A 10,936-nucleotide genomic window follows, 5' to 3' on the forward strand; every position below is an offset into this window, starting at 1 on the left:
GGTAAAGGGGTGTTCATCTCGGTTCCATACTGACACCTAGAGAAGTGATGTCTGTTCCGACTGATGGAAACAAAAATGGGCGTGAGAGATAAGCCGGCAGGCCATAGGCGAGACCAAAAAAAAATGAGAGGGCAATTTTATCTCCCTGAATATCTCCAAGAGTTTCTAAAAATCCCTTCCAATTTGATTTTTTTTAGTAAGATTGAAAAAAAGTACACTCCAACAACTCTCTATCTCATCAACTCCAAATATTTTCCGCACCTTAAAAAATCGATCCCATCGTGTGGATATATATACCAGCGCGTATCTATCAGCCAATATAAAGGTGGAAGGACGTGAGAAAGAATAAAAAGTAGGACAGGGTTCTCAATGCAAAAATACCGGAGAGAAAGAAAATGGAGTATAAAAGTAGCCAAGGTGATTTGAATAGTCCGGGTCCTGATACAAAATTGTCTTCTATATTTTAGGAGCAAAATTCTGGAAATTGTTGGAGGAACCTAACAAATATGCTACAACTGTTTTTAGCCACTAGGAAAATTCACTAATTTACCAATTAACTTTTTAGGAACTATTAGAATAGTCCGGGTCCTGATACAAAATTGTCTTCTATATTTTAGGAGCGAAATTCTGGAAATTGTTGGAGGAACCTAACAAATATGCTACCAACTTTTTTTAGCCACTAGTAAAATTCACTAATTTACAATTAACTTTTTAGGAACTATTAGAGATGCTAGAGCACCTCCAACAGTCTTTATTTAGAGAGTTGTTTGAGTAAACATCGTTTTCTTGAATCCTCCAATATTTAGGACAGTATAACCGAGTCTAGAGCGAGCCCTCACAGTGATTTGCATTTTTATTCGTCCGATTTTCTGATCTGAACATTTCTGGCCGTCTGATCTCCGCTAGCACCCCATCTCTCGCTCAATGGGCCTGTTGTCCTAGAGGGACGCTACTACGAGGAATTCCCTATTCGCCACTTACTGCGGCAAGTAGTCGCCGCTTCGCATAGGGCGCAGCTCACCCTGGGCCGACCCATTTGAGTGGTTTCGCCTCGCGAGATGAACCGCAAAAAACAATCGCGCTAGGGATCAAACCCACGACCTCCAGTAGCGGTACACACCGCGCTAGCCACCGCGACTAGCTCGTGGATCTGTAAGAATAGCAATGCTATACTTAAAGAAACTAAAAGCGACAAAAAAACCATTTTTCCTTCTACTGTTTTTTCTTCAGTCTTATTTTGTTCTTTCTTTTTTCTCGTTTTCTTTGTTTTTTTTAATATTTTTTTACTTTTCTTTGTAAGCTTTTCGAAAAGTTCAAATATGGTTCAGAATTTTCAAAAATGTTCTTTCTGTCAAACATTGTTCATATTTCTGAAATAGTGTTCACCTTTACAAAATTTTGTTCACAATTTCGAAAAATGTTCATGATTTTTTTATTTGTTTGTTCAGATTTTCAAAATTTTGTTCACATTTGAAATCTTTTTAAAATTTATTCAAAAAATGTTTGAGTTTCAAATCTTGTTCGCATTTTCAAAAAAATGTTCACAATTCGAAATAATGTTCGCAATTGCCAAATTTTGTTCAGAGTTACAAAAAATGTTCCCTTTCTCAAAAATTGTTCACAGATCCAAAAATATGTTCGCTTTCTTCAAATTTTGTTCCAAGTTTCAAAAAATGTTCGCTTTTTCTATTTTTCATTTAAAATTTTATGAAATGTTCTTGTTTTTGAAAATTTGTTCAATATGAAAAAAACTTTGCTGTTTTTCAAAAAAATGTTCACAGGTCAAAAAATGTTCAACATTTTAAAATAATTATTCGCTATTTCTGGCATTGTCCGCCTTCAAAAAAAGATACATGTTTTGAAAACAAACTGCATTCGAACTTCTAAAAAAGTTTAGATCTGCCGTGGATTATGTTCTTATAGTGTTTGCTGCTTAATATTGGCAAAGAACGTTTAGTGGTGCAATGGCTAGCGCACGCGGATACTAATCGGGAGGTCTCGAGTTCAAATCTCTAGCTGATAGAAAAATTGGTGTGTTCCTGTTGATTGGGCCTGATCGGCAGGAAAGCCCATCTCAGCCTCATTAATCTTGCATCTCGTCGTTGCCCTACCCATCGTAGCCCCAGTCCCAACGCCAGGACGATGGCGGCCGCGGGACCTCCTATCTGCCGCATTCTGCGGCAGACTGGCGGGGTTTCGCACAGGGTACTCTTTCTCTGGGCCGGCCCACACAGAAGCAGCCGGTGGTGAAAAAAACAACGCAAAAAAAGATACATGTTTTGAAAACAAACTGCATTCGAACTTCTAAAAAAGTTTAGATCTGCCGTGGATTATGTTCTTATAGTGTTTGCTGCTTAATATTGGCAAAGAACGTTTAGTGGTGCAATGGCTAGCGCACGCGGATACTAATCGGGAGGTCTCGAGTTCAAATCTCTAGCTGATAGAAAAATTGGTGTGTTCCTGTTGATTGGGCCTGATCGGCAGGAAAGCCCATCTCAGCCTCATTAATCTTGCATCTCGTCGTTGCCCTACCCATCGTAGCCCCAGTCCCAACGCCAGGACGATGGCGGCCGCGGGACCTCCTATCTGCCGCATTCTGCGGCAGACTGGCGGGGTTTCGCACAGGGTACTCTTTCTCTGGGCCGGCCCACGCAGAAGCAGCCGGTGGTGAAAAAAACAACGCAAAAAACAAGACACCTCAGCCATGATTCGAACTCACGACCCGATGCTACTAAACAGAGTACATGACCACTGGAGCTGATCACCACTTCTGACAACAATGCAGCGCTAAGTCCCTTAGCACTAACAAAACCGACATATCAAAATATTTTCCATTTTCTCGAAAATTTAAATAAAACTCTGAATACTTTCAAAAGAAATTCTGAACAATTTTCGTAATACACGAATAAGTATTGAAAAACTTGCCCAATTTTTGGATAGGTAACATAATTTAAAAACGGATAGAATGTTTGAATTTGTGAACAAATTTTGAAAACTGAGAAAAAAATTTCAATCCCAATTTTTTTACAAACACGAACAATTTTTGAATATTTGCGAACAAATTTATAAACAATAACATTTTTGGATTTATAAACAAATGTCCGAAAACTGAACAATTTTTAAACAACATTTTGGACAAAAAGGACACATGTTTTGCACCTATAAACAAAAATTGAAACTGTAAACAAAATTTATCAAAAAGAAAACATTATGATCATTATTGGAATTTGTGCACAAAAATTAAAAATCGGAATATTTTTTGGAGTTATGAACATATTTTGAAAGGCGGACATTTTTTTAGAAATTCTGAACATATTTCGAAACAGGAATTTTTTTAAAATTTATGAAAATTTTATTAAAGGTGAACATTTTTACAAAATATGCGAACAATTTGTAAAACAATTCATGATTTGTTTTGGAAATTCTGAACAAAATTTTAAGAACCGGAACTATTTTTTAACTTCAGAACATTTTTTGAAATTTCAAACAAATTTTAGAATTCTGGAAAATAAAAATAGAAAGAAGAAACAAATAGAGAAATAATTACAAAACAAATAAAAAAGAAAAAGAGTAAAGGAAAGAGAAATACAAAAAACTTGAAACACAAAAATCGAAAATGGGAAAAAAGAGAACCAAAAAAGGCAAATACGAACATTTTTTAAAAAGGGAATATTTTTTAAAACGGGGACATTTTTTAAATCCCACAACATTTTGTTTAAAATGCAAACATTCTTTGAATTTATGAACAATTTTGGAAAATGCATCCATTTTTTAAAAAAATGATGGTTTTTTGAAAGTGGGAACAATTTTTTAAGGTTACGAACATTTTTTGAAACATGAACTTTTTTCAAAAAAAATTGAAAAATAAAAAGGAAAAAGAAAAAAGAAACCGAAAAGGAAACAAGAACATTTTTAGACCAAAGTTAGAAATAGAAAACAGTTTTAAAAATTCCAAACCAAATTTGAAAGTTGAACTTTTTGAATACATGAACAAAAGTTGAATACGTGAAGAAAATATAAAATGAATATGTTCAGAAATTCTTGAACATTTTTGGAAAATTGCAAACAATTTTTTGAAATCGCGAACATTTTTTTAAAAGTTGTCAAAATTTTGAACAAAAGCATTCTGAAGAATTTTGTTAACACAAAATATTTTTTGAAAATTCTGAACCTTTTTTGATAAATGCATACAGTTTTTGAATTTGTGAACAAAATTTGAAAACATGAACATTTTTCAAATTTTGAACATTTTTGTAAAAGCACGAACATTTTTTTGAGAGAGAAAACATAAACTTGAAAAACAAAAAAAAAGAAAAATAAAGGAAAATAAAAAACCGGTTCAGGAACCTTCTAGAAGGTTGCCAAAACCGAAAAAAAACAGCTGGGAACCTCTAGAAGGTTCTCAAAACTGGGAGTGCTGGAACGGTTAAAACGGGCCGGCCCGTTGCCTCGCTGCTCGGTCGCTCGGCTGTGCGAAGCGCCGGAAGTTTGACGCAACAAGCGGCAAATAGGATATTCGGCGGCCGCCTCCAAGTCGCAGCTGCTCGAAGGTAGGTGGGCCGCTTCGAGGTCTCTGCTGCTCCAAGATCCTCCTCGAGCTGGCCCAGCAAACAGTTCGTCGGCGCCCTCTTGGCCTTCACGTCGCTGGCCGCCCGCATTCTCTCTCCATGTTCGAGAAATCCTGACAACTCTGGAGGTGGTGGTGGCCGGCGGCGACGCACCTAGACTTTCCCACTAGGGCGATACTAGGAGGTGGCTTTCATCCCACACGCACAATACGGCGACCGACAGTGCCTCTCAAGCTCTTCACTGGATCGCCATCACCTTGAATCGGCTCCATAACCATATCACTGCTGGCTGGGGATTTAGAGTATTGGATTTATGAGTTTGTTTGTGAATCGTTTTGTTTCAAAAAGCAACTGTGCGCCGCTGTGGATTTGTGGATTTATACATTGACAATCTACATCAATTATGACTTTCAGGTAAAGAGGCAGAAAATTTTGGATGCCAAGAGGTGCAAGCCGGGTGATGCAGAGAAAAAGGTGTCAGCGGTCAAGCTAACGGCGGATTGAGGATTTCAAGCGCAAGAAGCGCGAGGGAAAGAATGCCAAGTACGTGCAACCACCTAAGGACCACATCCATGTCTTATTCGAAATGATTATTAAGGAAATGGTGCAGAGTGACCGATGCACACTGCCAGACCAGTCATTACTGAAAATTGTACCACTAGGGGAGATTACAAAACTCCTTTGCGGGCTATGTAAGTAGCATTCTGTTTTACCTTTGCCTTTTGCTTCAGGTAAATAACAATGAGCTCTTTCGTTTCCTGATAATCAAGCCAACAATTGTTGGCATTTTCATTTTGATATGCTGATCAACAACATTTATTGTTCAGATGCTATTGTTTGGTTGTTTCATTTCCATGTACACGGACCCAAATCATACAATAGATTTCATGTAATTCCTATGTTTTGTCATGTTCCGCATAATTTGGATACTTCTAAAGTTTAAACTCTGTTTGCTAAGGTTCGTTATTTTTGTATGATCAGACCGATGATGAATGATTTGGATGTATAATCGATCTTGATATTGTTTGTACCTGCTACAATTTTCGGCGTCATTCTATCGAATTCATCCATGTGAAACCAAAAACCCTTACTTCCGCAAAAAAGAAAAACCCCTTACAACTAGGAATAGAGTGGTATGGAAAAGAAGGTTTGGAATGCTTTTACTATGTAATTGGTCATCAATTTCTGTCTAATTTCTTTTTTCAGTTGGAAAATTCTGACCAGTTAAATAAACTATCAGTCTTTATGAAATAGCACAGCAGTTTCCACCTAATCAGTGATGCCTCATTTTTGTTTCTCTGTTCAGATTAGAGTAATGTGTTTTATTTATGAGGTTGATGCAAGAAAGATATGTGCGCAATACGTAATGGTCGACTTCAAAAGTGATATGAAGGTTCTCACTAGAAAATCTGAAATTATAAGGTTGCAGATGCACATCATGACATACAGCCTCAAATTAGGTATAGACATATTATGCTACAAATCATCTTTGTTTATAAATTTCCCATTTGCTATTTCTACGCATAGTGGGGAAGAGGAGCTAATTGCAGTATACTAAAATCATTCTTTGCTGCCAAAGTTCTTGCCCCACAGCTGGACATTATCACCTCTTTCTAAGGAAATCAATTGATCACTTACCCATGTATATTTGTTATCCTTATAATTTGGGTTATTTGGAATCAATTACAACAAGGATGGCATATTCTTCTAGGCGATCAGGTTTTTTTCACAGGACACGGCGCCAATGGAAAAATTTTGTGGATGCTGAAGATGCTTGTTATTTTTCTATTCCGGGGGCTTCCTGATGATCTTTGTTGCCATTCATCGTAAAATTCCAACTATTCATGCTACTGCGTATAATTTTCTTTCTAGCTATAGCTCTTTTCATCATTACTCCCTCCGTTCCTTTATATAAGGTGTATTTGTTTTTTGATAAAATTCCACAATGTAAGGTGCATTTGTTCTAAATCCTCATAATTTCCTTTTTATCTCTGGAGAAAGAGGAAAGTATATCTCTCCGCCTGATTTCCCGTATCTCTTCTTGTTTCAGAAGAAGGAAACTATTTCTCTCTCGATTGCATTATCTCTTAATATCCTGGACTCACTGATTTACTTGGCACTAACCAACAAATTTGTCAAGGTTAATTTTCTCCTAACGCCTCTATAATTATATGCTTTGGTTACCGTGCTGAAAATAATACACCTTACGTAAAGGAACGGAGGGAGTATTATGCAAAATCTGGACCTAATCAGGAAAGGGCGCATTTAACTAAAATAAGTAGTTTTTCTGTGCAATTTCCTAACTTTCCTCTAATGATGTGACAAAATAAACTGTAAAAGAAAAAACCATTTACTTTGGGTGCATCATGTTCTTTCTTTCTTCAATTGCAAAACCATTCAAATTCACTACTTACATTACTACCTAATATGGGGTAAGTTTATACAAATTAAACCTTCATGCCTCATATCTTGATATATTTAGAAAATAGTATCATTTTATCATAAATATAGATGGACGCATACTGTTGAGTAATATATTGTTATGATTATACAAATGTGTGGCCATATATTTATAAAATCTCCTATCATTTTGTTGTAAAAATAGATGGCCGCGGCAACACGCGCCATCAAGGATCTAGTTTTCTCTATATCTTGTGCGTATTCTAGAAAGCCAACCTTACTCTCCACTTTTCTTTTATTTTTGTGGGGTAACCTCTTATTCTCCACTTTGGCTAGAAAGAAATCCGGAATAGATGGTGGCTATATTTGAATATCTAATTAAAGAGCCTGTTGAAGTTTTTTTTACCACAATTTTATAAATTAGGAAGGATATAAAAACTCTTTTCAAATTGTTCTAATATCAGAGGTATAATATACTCCCAAATTGTAGGTTGTTTTAGCTTTTGTAGATGCATAGATGCTTGCATATGTACGTAGGCATACATTATATTTAGCTGCATACAAACATCTATGAATCTAGAAAAGTCAAAAACGACCTACAATTTGGAACGGAGGGAGTAGAAATGGTACATGCAGCAGTAGACACCAGAATCGCACAAAGACAACAAATGAACCAAACTGAATCAGACTCAGGGGCTGAGCCTATTAAGCCGCGGGCGAACGCCCACGCAAGGAATGCAACAAACAAACCGGGCAATAGTTGCATCGGCTAGAAATTAAACAAACAAACAGTAGAACTGATACACAAAATCATGGCATCGACGATCCAATTCAAGCATCTGGACGGGGGATTTCCAAACCAGGTAGTTGTGGGCGTCGATCAGGGTGTTGGTTCCTCGGCGCCGATCCCTCCGGAATCTGTGGTTCCTCGTCGTCTCCCTGCAGCATCTGAAGCTTGTCGGCCAGGGTCCTGGCACCCTTGAGCGAGAGGACGAGCCAGACGTAGGAGAGGAACTCGCCACCTTCACCCAAGCTCTTAGCGTGCAGGTAGCCCCTGCACATGCTGGCGGAGTAGAAGAGCATGCCCAGCCACACCCGGTACATCACCCTCCAGCGCGTGGACGGCGGTTCAAGTTTCATCAGCTCCTTTGCGAGACTGCATGCCTTGGGGACGTGGAACAAAGATTTTATTGCCTCCTTGTCCTCAGCTTCATTATCGATGCCGATGGGCACCTGCATGTGGAAGCGTTCCCCTTCCGGCCCGTGGTCGATGATATTGGTCAGGTCGTCTTTGCTGAGCGGCTCGCCGCTGTTACCTACCATGGCGCGGTCCAAGAAGAACTCGAATTCATCCTTGGCTTCACTGACCAGGTGCTGCCTGCTGCCGGTGAGCAGCATGTCCGGGTGGAAATTCAGCAGCCGAGCCATGTAGCTGGATATTGCTTCCGTGCACTTGATGCGAAGCCAGTGCGAGTCTTCCTCGCCGTCGGCAGGAGGAGTACCTTCCATGCGGTAGCAGAGGTCGGTGGCGATGTGCCAGACGAGGACGCTCCTGTCGAACGACCCGCGGAGGGCGCCCCGTACCTTGGGGCCGCACACCTTCTGCAGCTCCTCACTTAGAGCCCAGTTGGCCGCTCCCGTCGGGCTGCTCTGCCTCTGTTGCATTATCTCGGCACCTGCCCCAGCATCCTCCACCGGCAGCTCAGCGGCGCCTGATTCGTCTGGCACCGTGAAGACCCTGTAATTGGCGAGGTCGCGGCCCTGTGCATCCACCAGATCCGCAAGGACCATCTCCGACACATTCTTGTACAATGTGTAGTCTTGGCCGCCGCCTTCGCACTTGCAGTAGTCGAAGTACTCTTCCTTGCAGCCCATGCCGGTGGCGCACTTGACCAGCCGCCCAATGTCCTTGTGCCTCCGCCGGAGAACCGCGTCCACGAGGTTGTAGCCTGGTACCGTCTCGCACAACGCCGGGACACTCTTTGCAGACATCGCCCGGTACAGTAGCTGGCGGATGAAGACCGCAAAAACATCCAGCGCGGCGGTGAGGCACAGGAGGATGTATGTGATCTTCACGTCCGTGCGGTTGTACCCGTCCTTGCCGCTCCTCGCAAACAGCGTGAGGGCGGCGATGTGCAGGATGGGCACCACCAGCACATGGTAAACCAGGTGCTTGCGAGTGAATACCAAATTAGCTCTGGTATATATGAGCCCAAACGCACCACGCAGCCAGCGCTTGAGTTCCTTCTCCGCCTTGGTGCTCAGAGGCCGAAGAACGTCTCGCACATTTCGAGCTCTGCCTCGTTGCACAAGGTCATCGGCAGCAGCTGAGAGCGACATGTCCGAGAGCACCATATAGACTTTATCACCGTCCGACAAGCCCACATTGTCCTCCTCACCCGCCGCCAGCTCCGCCGGCTGCTTCTTGGTCGCCGACTCGGTGAAGGAGAAGCAGTTGTGCCAACCCACACCTGCAAGCAGGCTACTCTTGTCGCCGGACTTGGTGGTGGAGCAGTTGTACCAATCGGAGAACAAGAGATCGTCCAAGTACACCGCCAATCTTGTGCGCTTCTGTGTTCCTTGTATCGTCGCCGACACCGACGCCAGTCTATTAATGCTGGCTTTCTTGAGGGCCCATGGCTTCTCACTGAAACTGACGACCCCAATGATGAAGAGCAGGACCGCTGATGCCAATAGCTTCCAGTCGCCGGGGTTAGGCCACGACTTGTAGAAGGCGTACATGGCAACCGCGACCTGGGACACTAGGGTCACGGTGTGCCTTGTCCACAGCTCGTTGTCTTCGATGGTGTAGGCAGTCAGCTCCTCCTGCCCGCCGAGGTGGATGAGCAGGACAGGAGCCCATAGGACCTCCAGGATCTTGGCCTTGTTGTGCGCAATGCCATCGCAGCTGCTGCTGCTGCTGCTGGTCGCCCTGGCGTGACGGTTGAAGAGGGTGGCCAGCGCATAGATGGCCACAGCATCGCTGCTAATGTATGCAAGCCATATGCATAGCCTGAAGGAGCGCCGGACGGTGTACTTGCGCATGGGGGCAGCCACCATTAGAAACCATTGAATGCCCAGGCTGCCGAGGACGAGGATGCGCAGCTGCCACCTGTCCCACCATCCCACGGCACTCCACACATCGAACATTCTCTCTCTCTCTCTCTCTGTGTGTGTGTGTGTGTGTGTGTGTGTGTGTGTGGTGTGTGTGTGTGTGTGTGTTTCGGCAAGCAAGGACACAGGGTCTAGTAGTCGCAATGGTTGCGGCTTCCGCTGACGATTAGTAGTACTATTAACTTATTAGTGCATGTCGGATTAACTTGTTCGGATGTTCGATATCGATGCACATTTAGGAACCCTTCAGCTTTACTAAACGCATCCACTTTAGTTGTGATGTTCTATAGTAGTAGCATTTAAAATTCAAGTTCTAGCTACCATTCTGATTGGGCGCCAATCAAAGGCACAAAGGAAAAGAAGGAAAAGAAAAAGAAGAAAAAACTAAAAAGACAAAGTCGACAGGCTAGCTGTATTTGCAGCTTTTTTACTATCCCAAGCCTCTAACCTTTGCGTGTCCGTGATGATATTCCAGAGTCTCACGTGTTAGGGCAGACGCCATGCACGCAGGTATAGCCTCTAGTGGTCTTAGTCAGAAGTTAGCTGTCGGCTGTCGCGTAGATAAAACATGGCGAGTAAAATTCACCTATGGTCTTTAAGGCTATGTAAAGGTGTCGTCTAGGTCTCCAGGGTCCTAAAATGCTTTTTTTCAATTAGTCCCTGAAATTATAACATGTCTTATATGTCCAAGTCTAAACATGCGTTTACCTGACCCGTTATACATAAAATCTACTCCCTCTGTTCCTAAATATTTGTCTTTTTAGAGATTTCAACAAATGACTACATATGAATGTATATAGACATATTTTAGAGTGTAGATTCACTCATTCTGCTTCATATGTAGTCACTTGTTG

General features: G+C 41.7%; 1 protein-coding gene across 1 annotated transcript; it reads right to left on the bottom strand.

Annotated features, from left to right (window-relative positions):
- Positions 1 to 7,541: 7,541 nt before the first annotated feature.
- Positions 7,542 to 10,118, bottom strand: LOC119340198. The gene has a single exon (XM_037612098.1). It carries the CDS (start codon positions 10,116 to 10,118, stop codon positions 7,800 to 7,802), a length of 2,319 nt encoding a protein of 772 aa, XP_037467995.1. The 3' UTR covers positions 7,542 to 7,799.
- Positions 10,119 to 10,936: the final 818 nt, after the last annotated feature.

This window comes from Triticum dicoccoides, chromosome 7B (genome assembly GCF_002162155.2).
Source record: "Triticum dicoccoides isolate Atlit2015 ecotype Zavitan chromosome 7B, WEW_v2.0, whole genome shotgun sequence".
Classification (NCBI taxonomy): domain Eukaryota; kingdom Viridiplantae; phylum Streptophyta; class Magnoliopsida; order Poales; family Poaceae; genus Triticum; species Triticum dicoccoides.

Excerpts from the sequence above, each read along its gene's own strand:
- LOC119340198 (XM_037612098.1), bottom strand. The coding sequence starts at position 10,118 with ATGTTCGATGTGTGGAGTGCCGTGGGATGGTGGGACAGGTGGCAGCTG.